General features: G+C 38.6%; 1 protein-coding gene across 6 annotated transcripts in view; it reads left to right on the forward strand.

Moving 5' to 3' along the window:
• XRCC4 (X-ray repair cross complementing 4) overlaps window positions 1–18,335 on the forward strand; it is a 376,104-nt gene that overhangs the window by 311,071 nt on the left and 46,698 nt on the right. For 2 of the 6 annotated variants that reach the window (XM_081503925.1, XM_081503923.1), the window contains exon 8: window positions 9,982–10,198. The exons of the other annotated variants lie outside the window; for them this stretch is intronic. In XM_081503925.1, the coding sequence (XP_081360051.1) occupies window positions 9,982–9,994 (13 nt within the window). In that variant the 3' untranslated portion in view covers window positions 9,995–10,198. Of the gene's footprint in view, window positions 1–9,981; window positions 10,199–18,335 lie in introns of those variants that run through there. 6 annotated transcript variants of the gene reach the window in all.

Raw genomic sequence — 18,335 nt, forward strand, 5'->3', positions numbered from 1 at the left:
TTCTTGCCATTCTCTGATGCAGGTTGTCAGGGAGGCCCTGCTCCACCCACTTGATCAGGGACCTAATATGCTTCCTTTTTCGACACAAGATTGCCCAGAAAGTGGATGAGGAAAGAGAATGAGAATGGAGGATCCCAAGAGACTTGATAGAGACTAGGCACATGGCTTCTACTCATGTTTCATTGGTCAGAATGTCAGGAGGCCAGGAACTATGGTTTTGTGTCGGTTCCAAGTAGAAGAAGGGAGTTGTGTGTATACATAGGCACCGGCGTTCTGTGCTACAAAAATTGTAACCAATTTTACCACTATATTTATGTGGTAGGGCATATAGTCTTTGACTAATTTAGCAAATAATCTGGGGACCAGGGGGAGAAAGTTTCATTGCAAAATACCTTGAAGGATCTGCTGTGCTCACCTGTCTTCCGACCATCCTCCTTTGTTATGTTCTCTTGCTTCCTCATGGGATCAGCTTATGAATTGGCTTTTGACTTTAAATTGATTTGTTCTTGGGTCTTCCTTGGTAGTTCAGTGGTTGAGAATCTGTCTTCCAATGCAGGAGATGCGGGTTCGATCTCAGGTCAGGGAACTAAGATCCCTCATGCCATGGGGCAACTAAGCCCACGTGACACACATAGAGAAACTCACCTGCTGCAGCTACCAGTCTGTGGGCTCCAGAGCCCATGCTCTGCAGGTAGAGAAGCCTGTGTGCAGCAATGAAGACCCAGCACAGCCAAAAAAAAAAAAAAATTGATTTGTTCTTCAAGCCTGTGTTAATCTCTTAAATTCTGCCAATGAAATGTCCCACCATAGATTTCTCCACTAGTAATGATTATACTTGATTATACTTAAGACTGTGTTTATTTGTCTCCCCAACATTGTCTTAGAGTGAATTGCTAACTACACAAATATTTTTTATTTTGATTCTATTAAAAATAAAATATGACTGATTTCTTAAAAGGTATGTTTTATCACTAACTTTGTTTTGTAAAGTTAGTGATAAAAAAATAAAGTTAGTGATAAAACATATAAAAAGGACACGACAATATAGGATGTTGTGAAACCATAATTTTTAATATTTGTGCTAAGTGACATGGGCTATATCCAAACCCTCAGACAAATTCTCCAAAATTAAGAAATCACAAATATATTAGGAGAACAAAATGACTCATAATGGGTGGATCACTCCATTTAGCATTTCTTATTATATTTGCTTTGGAAAGTATCTACCTTGCTTTAATGATGAAAGAACTTAGCTGGTCTCCAATGGTTACAGGAGGAAGTAGAGGTTAAGAGCTAAGGCTCTGGTAACAGACCTCTTGAGTTTTATTACCTTGTGTTTTGGGACAAGTCACTTAACCTTTCTGTGCCTCAGTCTCCTCAACTATAAAACAGGTAAGAATAATTACTCATCCCATAGGGTTGATGTAAGAATTAAATAAATTTAGTTCTCATAGCAGCCTAATGGGGTGGCTACTATAATTTTATATCGACATGTGAAAACAGAGTAGTACTTGACCCATACTAAGTAATCAATCAATATTAGCCACGGTCACCATCATCGTTATTATTACTACCCCTCCCAATCAAGAAATAATTTTTGCATTTTCAGGTAAAAGCTTTATTTTTATTTTGAGATAGTTGAAATCCAAAGTATTAGACTGTGGTCCAGAAGAAATGCTACAGTGAAAATTAGTTGTTAATATACACAATAGTCAAAAGTCAGTCAGCTAGAGCCCTCATTTGCAACCATAATTTATTCATTCATTTATTCACTCAATTAATACTTACAGAATGCCTACAATGTGTCAATATTGTAGCTCTATGACTTACCAGCTATGTGCACTGGAGCGACTCTTTTTACCTCTCTGAGCTTGATTTTCTCCATCTGAAAATTGGAATGATATCAACTTTTATCTCTGCTGTGGAGAGTAAATTAACTAAGAATTAAGTAAGTTAAGTGAAGCACTGGCATAGTGCCTGGCCTATGATAAGCACTCAATAAATTATTATTTTTGCAAAAATTAATATGAAAAGGTCTTTGTCCTGGGATATAGTTTTTTTATACAGTTTTTCAGACTGCAAATCATTATTCATTGGTAGTATGTGGTAAAATAAATTTTTAACATAATTTCAGCTTTAAAAACCAAAATTTAAAACAGGTAGACTAGGTTACAGTAGAATAGTATACTCGAAAGGAAGAGATTAAAATAGAACACTACAAATGACAGTGTATCACATGTACTGAAACATTAAGTTTACCTGTGAAATGCCTACATGTATATGGATATTGGTGTGTGTAAAGCATATTGCTTACTATGGGTTGCAACAAGCTGGATTGCCGGGAGAAATATCAATAACCTCAGATATGCAGATGACACCACCCTTATGGCAGAAAGTGAAGAAGATCTAAAGAGCCTCTTGATGAAAGTAAAAGAGGAGAGTGAAAAAGTTGGCTTAGAGCTCAACTTTCAGAAAACTAAGATCATGGCATCCATTCCCATCATTTCATGGCAAATAGATGGGGAAACAGTGGAAACAGTGGCAGACTTTATTTTGGGGAGCTCCAAAAATCACTGCAGATGGTGACTGCAGCCATAAAATTAAAAGATGCTTACTCCTTGGAAGAAAATTATGACCAACCTAGACAGCATATTAAAAAGCAGAGACATTACTTTGTCAACAAAGGTCCATCTAGTCAAGGCTATGATTTTTCCAGTAGTCATGTATGGATGTGAGAGTTGGACTATAAAGAAAGCTGAGCGCTGAAGAATTGATGCTTTTGAACTGCGGGGTTGGAGAAGACTCTTGCGAGTCCCTTGGACTGCAAGGAGATCCAACCAGTCCATCCTAAAGGAAATCAGTCCTGAATATTCATTGGAAGGACTGATGTTGAAGCTGAAACTCTAATACTTTGGCCACCTGATGTGAAGAACTGACTCATTGGAAAAGACCCTGATGCTGTGAAAGATTGAAGGCAAGAGAAGGGGACGACAGAGGATGAGATGGTTGGATAGCATCACCGACTCAATGGATGTGAGTTTGAGTAAACTCCAGGAGTTGGTGATGGAGAGGGAGGCCTGGCGTGCTGCGATCCAGGGGGTCGCAATGAGTCAGACACAATTGAGTGACTGAACCGAACTGATGGGTTGCAGGCAAGAAACTTTGAAAGCTTTTTAACAATACAGGACAGTACTGTTGGCACCTTTAATTGCCTAGAAGTCAAAAGATTGTGTTTGTTATGAAGCTAGTTTGAAGAGGTATCTTTACCAGCATGTGGCAGAAATTGCACATATAGAATTCTTAAATCAGTCAATACTAAGGTCTCTTGGTTTGGTGGAAAGGATTAAAACCATTATCTAAAAATGAAAAATCAAGATTATTGATAAACTGCATTTTTATGCACTACTTCCGCTCACTGTCATTCTGTAAAATAAAAAAGTCATTTCTCGTGGAGGTAAGTCATATGGATGTATGGTACCCTTGAAACATTCTGCATTAAACCTCCCTCCTCAGAGACGATTTGAAATCTAGCAGTCCTCTGTCATTCCTTGTGTGTTTAACCACAGAGACTACAGGGAAGAGAGCTGTCACCCATCACCTGAAAAACTAGGTGAATAATTGCCGTCTTCTTAGGAGAGTCCTTTGCCCTAAAAGCCTTCAATTCCAGATCATCCATCTAGAGTTTCTTGGGCACAGAGGCCTCCTGTCTCTTTTTCCAAATTAAGGGCACTCAGCAGAGCTGCCACACTGGGCACTAATGAATTCTCTGAGACTAATCTGCAGAGTAATGAGAACTGGAATCTGTCACTCACTCTCCCAGGAGGTAACAGTTCACACGCAGTTACATCACCCTATTAAAATAACTTATTAGCTGCGTTGCTTGTCCCCTACTCTTCATTAAGAAGGTGCAACCAAAGAGACATGTATTTGAACAAATGATGAGATTTAATCTGAATTGTTCTCCATTTTGTTTTTATGCCTGAGTGCACACATGCTGTAAGTAAATGTAAGCGTTTTATACAGATCATCGGTACCTTAGGGAAGCACCAACAGAATTATGACTTCTCACCAATTAGATGAGAACCTGCATCCTATTCAAAATGTATACTTCATTCTCTGTATTTTTGTCTCCCAGGAAACATTTATGTTTTTGCAAGAGGCTTTTGTTATAGGCATAATATATTATACCATCAAATCATTGGTAAATCATTCTGAGAGCTAAATTGTGGTGTAATAGTGAGTTGGTACAATTTTTATCACAAATGCACCAAATTATGTAAACATTTCTTTGCTGTTTATTTTTGTCAGTGTAATATCTCAGTAAGAGCATAGGATTTTGTCCTTATATGGAAGTTACTTAGGTCCTGGCTCTTCCTTTTTGTGGTTGTGTGATCTTAGGGGAAATTATTTAGCTTTTTAATCCTCATTTACTTCATCTGTAGAGTGAGAGTAAAATAATATCTATCTCATACCTGAGGTCATTAAGAGGATTAAATGTGTTTAAACACTGCTTGGCTTGACAGTGCTTGGGTTGAATAATATCTATTATTATCATTATCCAGTCTTCCTCCTCTGAAGAAAAAAATCAGAGATTTTTTTTTTTTTGTATTTTTAAGTCATGTTTTTTATTTCTCTTTTGATGCAGTTGTCTGTAAACTGCAACTCTAGAGTGTAGCTCAAAAAGTACTGAAAAGCAACATCAATGCTTTAGTAAGTTTGTGGCCCCATTGCTTCCACGCAGTGCTATGTCTCTGCCAGTTGTAGCTGTGTGATTGTGAGCATACTTCTTTAACTCTCCCAAGTTTCACGTTCTTCTTTGGAAAGGGGTTAATAACACCTTCATTGTGCTATTATGAAGATTAAATCAAATTAAATAAACTTTGTAAAACATCTGTCACTATGTCTAGTAGGTATAAAGATTCAATAACCTGTAATTGTCATGATTATTGTAACTCATAATGCCACTGACTCATCATCTGAAAGAACAGTCCTCAGTAACTTTCTAATATTTACATAGATGCAGGCTCTAGCCTGTCCGCCCTTCCTAGTCTCTCTAGTGTTGTCAAAAGCCAGCACTCCCAGGACTTTTCCTGGAGGTTCTTTGGTTATAGAACAGAGCTTTTCAAATTGAACCATATCATACTGAAATAGAATCTGTAATTTTGACCTCATTCACCTCAACCTTATAACAAACTATACGAAGCAGCCTATGTTAATATCCTAGTTGTTTTATTGTTAGATCATTAATTGGACTAAGTACTACTTCAAGAACTTTTAAATTAATAGTTGGATTCATTTTATATGTGGACAACATAAACCATTCACAGACTTTCAAAACTATTTGAATTAAAAGGATATTCCAAAAATAACAATCACATAAGCACAATTATTCTGTAACATAATAAGTTGAAGAAGAGATTTGAATAATTTTGTATTTTTCAGAGTCAAGCTAAATTTATGAACAACGGGCCATTACAATTGCACCCAAATGCTGTTTAAAACAAACCAGATTCTTTCTTGCGTGTTGGGACTTGGCATGAGTATGTCTTGAGAGTTGTATGGCCACATGATGCATACAAAATGAAGTGTTGAATTTCCATCATTTTGCATGAAATATGTCTTTCCAGATTCGGGTTTCCCACAAGTCTTATCATAGTTTTCTAAAATGCAGTATGGTTTGGTTAAAAACAAATTCTTAACAGTCTTGAAAATATGTATAAAAAGTTATCTCCACTCTTATTTTTCTTGTCTAGACTGAAACATCCACAGTAGATGGCTCACCACCTTAAAGTAGAAGAAAAGTAATAATAATAATATGATCAGTTCAGTTTAGTTCAATCACAGTCATGTCCGACTCTTTGAAACATAGACTGCAGTAGGCCAGGCTTCCCTGTCCATCACCAACTCCCAGAGCTTGCTCAAACTCATGTCCATCAAGTTGGTAATAATCAAGTAATATGATAATAATAGCAAATACTTCTTTTTCCACATTCTGCCATATTCTAAGTCCTTTACACATATCAAGCCATTTAATCCTCATATCAACCCTATGAGGTAGGTACTATTTTTGACTCCTTTTTACATTGCAGGAAAATGAGCCACAGAGAAGTAAAGTAACTTGCTGAAGCTCACACAGGTAGAAATTTGAAGAACCAGGACTAAAACATTTAACTTTTTACCCTAAAATATCATCTGGCTAAAATTGTTACATGGTCAAAACTTACTTATCACTATGAAATTTAGGGCACATCAGTTGGTGATAAAGACGTCTGTCCTGGGATACAATTCAGTTCAGTTCACTTCAGTCACTCAGTCATGTCCGACTCTTTGCAACCCCATGGACTGCAGTAGCCAGGCCTCCCTGTCCATCACCAGCTCACAGAGTTTACTCAAACTCATGTTCATTGAGTTGGTAATGCCATCCAACCATCTCATCCTCTGTCATCCCCTTCTCCTCTCGCCTTCAATCTTTCCCAGCATCAGGATATTTTCAAATGAGTCAGCTCTTCACATGAGGTGGCCAAAGTATTGGAGATTCAGCTTCAACATCAGTCCTTCCAATGAATACTCAGGACTGATTTCCTTTAGGATGGACTGGTTGGACCTCCTTGCAGTCCAAGGGACTCTCAAGAGTCTTCTCCAAAACCATAGTGAAAAAGCATCAATTCTTTCGTGTTTGGCTTTCTTTATAGTCCAACTCTCACATCCATACATGACTACTGGAAAAATCATAGCCTTGACTAGATAGACCTTTGTTGGCAAAGTAATGTCTCTGCTTTTTAATATGTTGTCTGGGTTAGTCATAACTTTTCTTCCAAGGAGTAAGCGTCTTTTAATTTCATGGCTGCAATCACCATCTGCAGTGATTTTGGAGCCCCCAAAAATTAAGTCTTCCACTGTTTCCCCATCTATTTCCCATGAAGTGATGGGACCAGATGCCATGATCTTAGTTATCTAAATGTTGAGATTTAAGCCAACTTTTTCACTCTCCTCTCTCACTTTCATCAAGAGGGTCTTTAGCTCTTCTTTACTTTCTGTCATAAGGGTGGTGTCATCTGCATATCTGAGGTTATTGATATTTCTCCCAGCAATCTTCATTCCAGCTTGTGCTTCATCCAGCTCAGCATATTGCATGATGTACTCTGCATATAAGTTAAATAAGCAGGGTCACAAGGTGCAGCCTTGACATACTCCTTTTCCTATTTAAAACCAGTCTGTTGTTCCATGTCCAGTTCTAACTATTGCTTCCTGACCTGCATACAGGTTTCTCAAGAGTCAGGTCAGGTGGTCTGGTATTCCCATCTCTTTCAGAATTTTCCACAGTTTATTGTGATCCACACAGTCAAAGGCTTTGGTAGAGTCAATAAAGCAGAAATAGATGTTTTTCTGGAACTCTCTTGCTTTTTTGATGATCCAGAAGATGTTGACAATTTGATCTCTGGTTCCTCTGCCTTTTTTAAATCCAACTTGAACATCTGGAAGTTCACGGTTCATATATTGTGGAAGCCTGGCTTGGAGAATTTTGAGCATTACTTTATTAGCGTGTGAGATGAGTGCAATTGTGCAGTAGTTTAAGCATTCTTTGGCATTGCCTTTCTTTGGGATTGGAATGAAAACTGACATTTTCCAGTCCTGTGGCCACTGTTGAGTTTTCCAAATTTGCTGGCATATTGAGTGTAGCACTTTCACACCATTATCTTTTAGGATTTGAAATAGCTCAACTGGAATTCCATCACCTCCACTAGCTTTGTTCATAGTGATGCTTCCTAAGGCCCACTTGACTTTGCATTCCAGGATGTCTGGCTGTAGGTGAGTGATCACACCATTGTTATTATCTGAGTTGTGAAGATCTTTTTTGTACAGTTCTACTGTATATTCTTGCCACCTCTTCTTAATATCTACTGCTTCTGTTAGGTCCATCCTATTTCTGTCCTTTATTGAGCCCTTCTTTGCATGAAATATTCCCTTGGTATCTCTGATTTTCTTGAAGAGATCGCTAGTCTTTCCCATTCTATTGTTTTCCTCTATTTCTTTGCACTGATTACTGAGGAAGGCTTTCTTACCTCTCCTTGCTATTCTTTGGAACTCTGCATTCATATGGGTATATCTTACCTTTTCTCCTTTGCTTTCTGCTTCTCTTCTTTTCACAGCTATTTGTAAGGCCTCCTCAGACAGCCATTTTGCTTTTTTGCATTTCTTTTTCTTGAGGATGGTCTTGCTCCCTATCTCCTGTACAATGTCACGAACCTCCGTCCATAGTTCATCAGGCACTCTGTCTATCAGATCTAGTCCCTTAAATCTATTTCTCACTTCCACTGTATAATCGTTAGGGATTTGATTAGGTCATACCTGGATGGTCTAGTGGTTTTCCCTACTTTCTTCAATTTAAGTCTGAATTTGGCAATAAGGAGTTCATGATCTGAGTCACAGTCAGCTCCTGGTCTGGGATACAGTGCTCATATATAATTCCTAACTAGGAAGAAAAATCCCTTCTTTCCTATGGTTGGTTTCTCTCAAACTAAGCTAAAATTTCTTTCCTGTTTTCCTGATCTGGGCTAATTTGCATGACTGGGTAAAGCAACTGAAAGAAGATAATTTTAAAAAATCACATTATAAATCCCTAACTCAAAATTGAATGGGTTATTGGCATTTGAAAGCAACATGGTAACTGTATCAAGCTAATTAAAAACCAATATAGTTCACTTAGAAAAAGCTGGTTATAGGGATAATGTGGTTGACCCTCTAATATGTAGCATCCATGTGGTTTGGGAGCTGACCCTAATTCTGGAGGCAGGTGCTGATTTGACTAAGCCAATTATAATAATCCTATCTTCCTTGCCAGTATTTCTTGAGGAACCAGTGCTTAAGCCTATTAGAATATAGTGTTCCCCTGGCTGTCGTTTGACTCTAGAATCTGTGGCCTAAGTTGGTCCAGTCAGATTCCATGGAGGTTCTTATGGTTAAGAGGAGCAACTTTTACTCTCACTGAAGAAAGATGTGGAATGAAGTTAACACTGTGGACAACACAGGAGAAGGAGAAAGAAGCTGTATGTTTGATGACACTGTTACAGTTGCTACGTCAACCAACCCTAAAGGCCACACTACCTTGAAGGAAGAAATACATTTTTATCACAGTTTAAGCTGTCTTAAGTCTGACTTTCTGTTCATTTTTGCAGCTCAAGCACAGTTAGGAAAAAGATATTCACCCCTTACCACTTGCCCTATTGTCTTGGTTTTAAAGGGGCAGTTAGGATCTGTGCGTTGTGAATCATTGATTTGGTTCAAACATATAAACCAACCCAGATTCATGTCTATATTTATTAAGCACATAATGTAACACATACTGATGTAACAATGTAGTTATATCTAAGTACCTTCACAACAGGTTAAGGAACAAAGAGATCTTTACCTGCATTTGTTTTTTAGGTGAATAAGTAGAAATTCAGAGTGGTTACATAACTTTCTTCACACTACACTGTTACTTGGAAATTTCTTACTTGAGCTCAGGTCTTTCAAATCCAGTTTCTGTTACCCTGGCACTTTGATTCCGGATGGGAAGATGGGGTTGCATGAAGAACTCCACCTTGTGTCATTTGGAGGCAATTTCTATTCATAGGATAGACCTTACCTACCACTTTGAACATTATATGCTAACACTTCCCCGCCCCACCCCACACCACTATTGTATCTTGTGGAAAATTACCAGAATCATCATATGTGTAACATTCTGTAACACTATGTAAGTTGAAGTAGGAATATCTATTTTAGCACAGCTAACACATTTCTTAAGTCTCTTCATAGTCATAAAAATTATGTGTGTATGCATAAAAACATATATAAATATATACAGATATAGTATATCTGAAGCATATTTAATTTAGCTTTTAATTTCTTTGTCTCACAGTTCTCCCTGTCTTGGGTTCACTAACTTAAAACATTCTGATGCCACTCTAAATGGAAAATATTTGTGATTCATTCTAGGGCTGCATACTGAATTAAGTTTGAATAACACCGAAAATAAAGATGATTATCACACATGTGAGTGAAACAACCCACTGTCAATCACAGATGACATGCTGTCTGTAGATCTCTCCTTATTGCTTCTAAAATCCTGAAGTTCTTCAGAAAGTGCTACCACGGATTCTCTTGATTCTTATAAAATAATTCGTCTGGAAAAATAAAACCTCGAATAACCAAACATCTTTCCTTTGTCTCTCCCATCCAGCACTTTCTCCTGAGTGTTTCTTTTAAAGCCAGGATAACTTGCACTTGTTGCAGTCTGGGGCTTTAGCATGAAATTAATTTTTTACCATAGCCAACAACTGGCATTTAAGGCCAAGTGTGGCATGCAAATTGTTCAGAGATGCTGTAAACTTAAAGCTCAACCATAAGGCTGGGGAAATGCAGGACTTGGGGAAGCAGGGTAAATTCAGACTTTGACCAGTCATACTAACGAGGACTTCACTTCAAGAAGCTCAGTAAGAGGCATGGTAAGGCTGCCCAGAGCATGTTAGGCTGAATAGAAATTCCACTGGCTATTGACAGGTAATATCTATTCCATGGATAGTGAGTACTCCATGGATAATAAGCATTCCATGGTTACAGTATGTAGGCTTGCCTAAATTCATTTATCCAAAAAACCTATTGTGTATGTGGGAAGGCAGGCCGTAGCATCTTAGCAGACTAGGGCTCTATAAAACACACCTGGAGAAGTGTAAAACACACCATATCGGAGGGCTCCATTCAAAATACGTTAACTGCATGAAAATGAAGAGGATACAATCAAGAAAACTTATTTCTTTTTATCTATTTTTGTCAGGAAGTTTTACTATGAATCTTTTCATTGAAATAATAACATTTTGTATTACGTTAACACTACTTTTTTCTAAATAAATTCCTCTCCATTTCTTCTTTTTACTCTCAAGGAACCTCTGAGAGGATAGTTAGAACAACTGTATTTCTTTTTTTAACCCCTGGAGGAGGAAATGGCAACCCACTCCAGTATTCTTGCCTGAAAAATCCCAGGGACAGAGGAACCTGTCCGGCTTTGTGATCCAAAGTCACAAAGTGTCAGACACAACAGAGCATGCACACACAGATTTTCTTTTACGGTTGAAAAAAATGATGCAAAGAGAAGTAAATGCCTTTTACACCAGTATGGCCTAGGTAAGGGCATTGGAAGACTAAGACTAAATTTGGCTTGCAGCTTATTTTTGTGCAGTTTGTAACTAAGAACGCCAATCTCTGGACTAGGTTATGCTGTGATAACAAACAATACTTATAAAATCTCAGTGATTTTTCCCAGACAAAAATGTATTTCTTGCTGACACTACATGTCCAACACTGGCTGTTGGGAGTCTCTGCTTCTAGATCACTCAGGAAGCGAAACTGACAGAGACTGTGTGTCGTTACGTGCTTCCATGGTTGCCACAGCCATTGGAAGGGAATATGAGGTGAACACTGGCTCTCAAAATTTCCACCTGGGCATGAAACATCCCACATCTGCTCGCATTTCGCTGGCCAAGCAAGTCACATGGCCTTATCTCACTTCAAAGGGGCAGAGAAATCCTACCCTGTACGTATAAGAAGGAAATCCAAAAATATTTGGTGAAAAATAGCACTAATATAGGGTACACAAACTTGCACACACACACACATATGTGTTTAGAAAACTAATTCAAGAATCTATGTCCTATGAAGCTTGATTCATTGATTCTCTCTGTATATACACACATATACATATGTATATATAGATAGATATGTACCTATCTCTATAATATAGAAATATATAAAGAAATGTCTATTGTATATAATTCTTATCCTATGTATAATTCCATTCATATCAGCATGTAGTAGTTATCTCTTTATATAGGTAGATCTATATATCTATCTGTTAACAAATATTAACATTAGAAGGAAACCTATAGTTGGTTGGTGGCTCAGCTGGTAAAGAATCCACCTGCAATGTGGGAGACCTTGGTTTGATCCCTGGGTTGGGAAGACCCCCTGGAGAAGGGAACGGCTACCCATTCCAGTATTCTGGCCTGGAAAATTCCATGGAATATATAGTCCGTGGGGTCGCAAAGAGTCAGGCACAACTGAGCAACTTTTGCTTTCACTTGGTGGGTTCTAAGGAATCTCTTTTATTATATAGACAAAGACGGGTGAGGTTAACAGTGACAGATTCAAAGTGCAAGATTCTTCTAAATTTTAGGTTCTGGATAATCTCTCGATGTTATACTTCTTACTATATAGTAAACTTCTTCTTTTCTAAGTAAAAGCTGTATATCATTTTGAAATCATGCTAAATAGATTTTTATATGGCCTCATGTTGGAATTAGTTGCTCTATGTGACAAAGAGAAGTCTGCATGCCCTGCCCTCCCCCCTCCCCCGCCCCAATACACACAGTAAAGAACAGTCTTCTTGGTTTCTAAGTCATTGTGAATGGACAGTGTCCTTACTGCTTGCCTGCCTGCACTGAGTTGAACTGTGCTCTGAAACAATTCTGCACCTGAGAGCACAGTGTCCACACCCTTCCTGGCTTAGTGGCAAAGCAAGAACATTTCAGATGATAAAGAAGTGAAGGAATCGTGTGCTTTCCTTTTCACATATACATCCTTCTTTCAATCAGAGATCATCGGTGGGATTGTCTCCTTCCATCTTCAACCCTTTAGGAGATGCCAAATGAGAGAAACCTCAGTCGTGATGTTTCTTAACTATACACTTGGCCATTCCATTCATGTATGCTTTGTCCCCAGACAGCTGCTGCTGCTGCTGCTAAGTCGCTTAGTCGTGTCCGACTCTGTGCGACCCCATAGACGGAAGCCCACCAGGCTCCTCCATCCCTGGGATTCTCCAGACAAGAACACTGGAGTGGGTTGTCATTTCCTTCTCCACCCCAGACAGCTATTTACTGCCAAAATGGCAGGGTTTACAAATAACCAATTCCTGCTGAGGGAGAAAACCCCTGAAAGGTACAATTTCTTTTCAGGAGAATAAGTTACAACATTTAAAGAAGAAAGATCTTGGGGAAAAGCCACCAGTGGAAGAATCCAAGCAGGTCTTCCATCTGTGTTTGGGGAATGGTTAACAGCAATGTGTGGGAAGTCAAACAAAAATGGAGAGCAGAGATTTTCTTTGCTGTTTTTTTTTAAAGGATGTTTGTTTAAGGAAAGTATGTGTGGGGGCAGGAAGGGGGAGGGCCATGGCTCCAGTGAAAGAGAAGTGAGGTGGTGAAGCAGATACCAACAGTAGTTCAAAGGACTTCTGGTGATGAAGATAGTAAATAAACTTAAGAGGCAATTTTCGTAAAAAATATTTGCCCAGCCATAGAAAGACAGTGAAATTGTAAGGTTGCTGCTGAATAATTAAATCCATCAGTGAGGGCTCAACTCATGAACATCACTGATATCCATTCCCAGTTGGCTTCTCTGGGTTTTTCTATTTTTTTTTTTTTTTCCTCTGAAGTCTCCATATTTCCATTGAATTTCTTCTGGAATTAACCTGTACCTCTGAGAAATAGGATTAAACTGCTTTAAAAAGCCCCTGGTTTCCATCTGGAAAGAGAAAATGTAAATGCAAAAAGAGTGCCATAGCTCCTAGCCCTTATTTCTAAGGCATCTAGGTGTCAGCAATTTGGAGAATAAAGTGAGGAGGCATTTTATCAGACATCAGAAAAGTGATGCAGAAATCCCAGAGAAAATGGCAACTTCTTCGAGTACAAACATCCAGCCGTAATGGCTATATTTTGGTTAAACATTACGTCCACTGTAATGATGAGTTGGAAGAATCATTTTATATGACTTTATTGGCTCATGAATATAAACAACTTAAAAATATTGTAAACTCTTACTTTGAAAGGAGCCAGTAATAATTTTATTATTTGTCTTCAAAGAGAAACAAGCTTAATATTCTCAGCTTTTCTCTGTGAAATTACAGGATATCTGATTCTCTGTGAAGTTATGATAATGATAAAGAAACTTATATAAAAATCTTATCCCCACATATTTAAACCTCTCTTATTGATGTGCATTCAAGTCGATATATGAAAGTAAAAGTATATATCATATTTGGACTGAAATCAAACTTATTTCAAAGAAAATATTCAAATACACAATGTATCATTCAATTTCAGAAAATAGAAAGTCTTCAAGTGTACATCTTGCAGGCTTTATATGTTAGTGGATCATACTTAATCACTGAAGAGTTAATATTCTATGCATTCTGTAATTAAAAATAAATAAATCTCCTAAGTCACCTCATTCTCAAATGTGCCACATGAGGCAAACAGTTCATTTCTATAAAAATAAATTTCTGATTCTGAAGCATTAATTGAGCCTCCCATCAAGAAGTCTGTGGTGTTTGTTCATTTATCTAAGATACTTTTTTTTTCAGACTCATGAATATTTATGAACCACTGGGTTCAATGGAGTATTATAAGAAGTGAGAGGTAGTGTCTTCCAGACGTAAAGGGTGCTTTTAATTCTATTGCTCCTCCAGATACTCACTGGCATCTTGTCATGCTTGAATGAGCCATTCAAAATAGAGCTGCCATCTAATCGAAGTACCTGAAGTGCAAAGACGAGAGGAGAATTTAATGAAGCATAAATTGTCTGTTCAGTTGGAGATACAGACTCCTTTACCATAGCACAATTAAATAAAACATAATGGAGGCTTCTAGTAATCAACCCCAGCCACCTTCTGTTTTGCAGACACAAACCTACAGGATTAATTAATGTCTTAATTGTGAAGTGTGATGCAGGGACAGTAAATGTATTCTCTGTGTGCGTGTGTGTGTGTGTTTATAATCAAGAATCTACCATAACAAACGCACCATTCTGGTGAGGGATATTGGGGAGGATAGTGGAAGGATGTTGTTCATGTAGGTTAAGGGAATATAAAGGGACTCTTTGTACATTTCACTCAATTTTGTTGTGAACCTAAAACTGCTCTAAAAAATAAAGTCAATTTTAAAATGTGAAAAAGAAAGAATCTACCATGTATAAGACACTGTGTTCAGTGCTGCTGGAGGATACTAAGACTGATCACAATGGTTCTACTAGCTATAGAAAACAGTAGCCTTTATCAGGTATCAACGAATTGGCTTATTTTTTTTAACCAAAAAGTCATTATTTAGCTCTTCTGGCTCAGGCTGTAAAAAGTGCAGGCATTGGAATTTGGAGGAATGGGAACTAGAGTGGCTCAATGGAAGAAAATCCCAGCTATTTGGGGGAAAGTGAACTTTCTTTTGATTGTGAACTGTACTGAATTTCTTAATCTTCTGGGTGTGTCCGTAAGGGGTGACTATGCATGCAAGTCAGAAGCTTAGTCATTAAGAGAAGGGGAAGCTGAGGGCTGTGGAAGAAGGGGCAACGCTTAAGGTCACCCCCTCCCCACTCGTACTTCTATAGGAGCCAAGCAGCTCAAGACGTGGAAGTGACAACTAGCAGAGAGACCAACCAAGTTCAGAAAATGGGAGCAGCAACCAAGAGATCTAAAAATCCACCAAATAACACACTATTCACTCAAGTATTCCTTTTGTTAGGAACTATTTCTTTAGTGCCTATTGTTGTTATTGTTTAGTCACTAAGTGGTGTCCGACTCTTTTGCGACCCCATGGACTATAGCCCACGAGGCTCCTCTGTCCTTGGGTTTTCCCAGGCAAGAATACTGGAGTGGGTTGCCATTTCTTTCTCCAGAGGATCTTTCCGATCCAGGAATAGAACCCATGTCTCCTGCATCGGCAGGTGGACTCTTTACCACTGAGCCACCAGGGAAGCCCCTTTAGTGTCTGCACATATATGTAAACATTTGGAGATGCTAGTCAGTAGGTATATATCAATGAACAAGACTGGCATGTTTCCTGTCTTTTTGCCATTGATAATATAGTGGTGAATCAGTGCCAGGAGGCTGTATCACCTGCCACTTTTCCTTGTACCATCACAGAGCTCCAGGATCCAATTCAGGATCATCATTGGATTTAGTCATTATATCCCTTGAGACATCTTTCATCTAGAATAGTAGTTCAGTCTTCCTTTTTATTTTCTTGACCTTGAATCTTTGAAAAAATATAGGTGTTTTATGTTGTAGAATGTCTCTTTATTGTGGTTGTCTCATGTTTTCTTACGATTAGAATCTTGTTTTCCTTCCATGGCTGTGTAGATTGGTCCTCAGCCTAAGACTCAAGGCGAACCTTCTACAGAGCCAGAGCTTTTTCTCAGTGTACTTCCTTCCTCTGATAACTCTGTCGCATGAATTCTAATTCCCTTGACTTTCCTAAACTCTGATTTCTGTCTCCTCAACTCAGTGAAGTCAACGTGCTTTGTATTGCACATTGTACTGTGCTGTAACCCGTGAACTACCTCTGGGCAGTAAGCGCTCCCTTTTCTTGCCCTTCTCTTGGATAATGGTCTCTTGAGTCCTATTGTCCAATGTCCTAAAATTATTGTTTCACATGTTTTGTCACATTTTCTGATTATTTAAGGTGAAAGGATTAATTTGGTCCTTGTATCCTATCATGACCAGAAGCAGAGGCCAATTATTGTCTTCTGACACTTGAATGCGTGTGTGTGTGTATGTGTGTGTGCACTCAGTTGTGTCTAACACTTTGCAATCCCCTGGACTATAGCCAACCAGGCTCCTCTGTCCATGGGATTCTCCAGGCAAGCATACTGGAGTGAGTTGCCATTTCCCACTACAGGGGATCTTTCCAACCCAGGGATTGAACCCCCTCGCTTGCGACTCCTGCACTGGCAGGTGGATTCTTTACCACTGCACCACCTAGGAACTAGAGCATAAGAATTTAGTGCATTGACAGATGCTAAAAGCCAAGAATGACCTTAGTTTCCTTCTTTGAGTATACTTGGCCGGAACTTAGTGCTTATTTCTGATCAGCCCCTCAGAGCCATGCCTCCACGTCACCACTACATTCTCTGCTCAAATTTCCCCAAGGGCCCACCCCTCCCAGATTAGACAGCAGTCATCTCTTCTCAGTTACCTGCTATTGTGACCACATCCTCCTTGCGGGTGCCTGCAAACCACCATCAGGACTGCAGAACCGAAAAGGTGGACACGTTTGCCTCAGGGCATCAATAAAGCCAGCCCTGGTGATGGGAGAGCAGGCTGCTCACAATGGACTATGCATAACACCTAGACAGTGTGTGAACCTCTTATTCCTGGAACTACAAAACTCCCATTTGTTTGACTTCCTTGAGACTCATTTCGAACCAATGAAATCCATTTTTAAAAAAATGGATGATTATGTAACAAACTTGTGTGAGACAGGGGTTCGGAAATCTTGGCATCACAGTATGTACCTTTGACAAGCACACCCTGGGAGACAGTGGCAGTAACAGTAAAGCCTCAGGCCAGCTTCCTGTGGCCGATGGAGATGGCTCTCCATGGTGAAGAATGCAGTGCATTTACATTGTGTCAGCTTTACACTTTCTGTAAGCTTTACAGAAGGTCCACTTCTGTTTTCTTCCCATGTTGGAAGAAATTGGAAAAATTGGGCCAGTCCTTTCAGTGAAGTATTTTGGAACTAAAAAGGCACTAACTTGCAGTCCAAAGATGTTAAATTAGTAGCAGAGTTTAACAGCTTTTACATAGTGGTTGATTATCGGTAGAAGACAATTTGATCTATGTATCCTGATTTCCAGCCTGAGCTTTTTTTATGTAAATTTAAAAAGTTATTTCCTAGAATTTCATGACATTAAAACACTTTAGAGATAAATCTTAGGGAATAGGGCTTTCTCTTCAGTAATTTAAGTATATACAATTATAAACTATTTTTTTTTAATGTTTTAGACTTTTGTTAAATACAAGTGATTTTTGTCAAGTACGACTTCTTTGTGTTTCCTTTTTGATTCTTCCAGCCTTTATTTCATTAAAATGTATAGAATTCATTCAGATTTACTAGGTTCACTCATACAATGACAATTGGCTTTCTAAGAACTATTAGATGGGCAAGAAGCCTTTGAGCCTAATAATAGTTCATTCTTAGAAACAGGAAACAAAACTTTGCCAAGATTAAACAAGCCCAAACACCAAAGGTTCCAGGTCAGTTTGAAACAAGAAACCACAAATTTTGATTGGATCTAAACTTGGCAGTATAAGACTCACAAGGATTGTTTCTAGTATTATATAGAGGAGATATATACACAGTCTAACAAAGGGAGACAGGAAGGCCAGTTTAAACTAGCAGAACATTCCGGAAAGGATTTAAAATTTGAGTCTGTTGTAGTGAACGTACGTCTGGAGCCCCAAGTCTCATGTTCTGTCACTAACACACCTGGACTGAGTTAACAGAGGGACAGATGCCTTTGCAGACATCAAC

This window comes from Giraffa tippelskirchi, chromosome 6, assembly GCF_054371585.1.
Source record: "Giraffa tippelskirchi isolate mGirTip1 chromosome 6, T2T-mGirTip1v1.2.pri, whole genome shotgun sequence".
In the NCBI taxonomy this organism is placed as follows: Eukaryota; Metazoa; Chordata; class Mammalia; order Artiodactyla; family Giraffidae; genus Giraffa; species Giraffa tippelskirchi.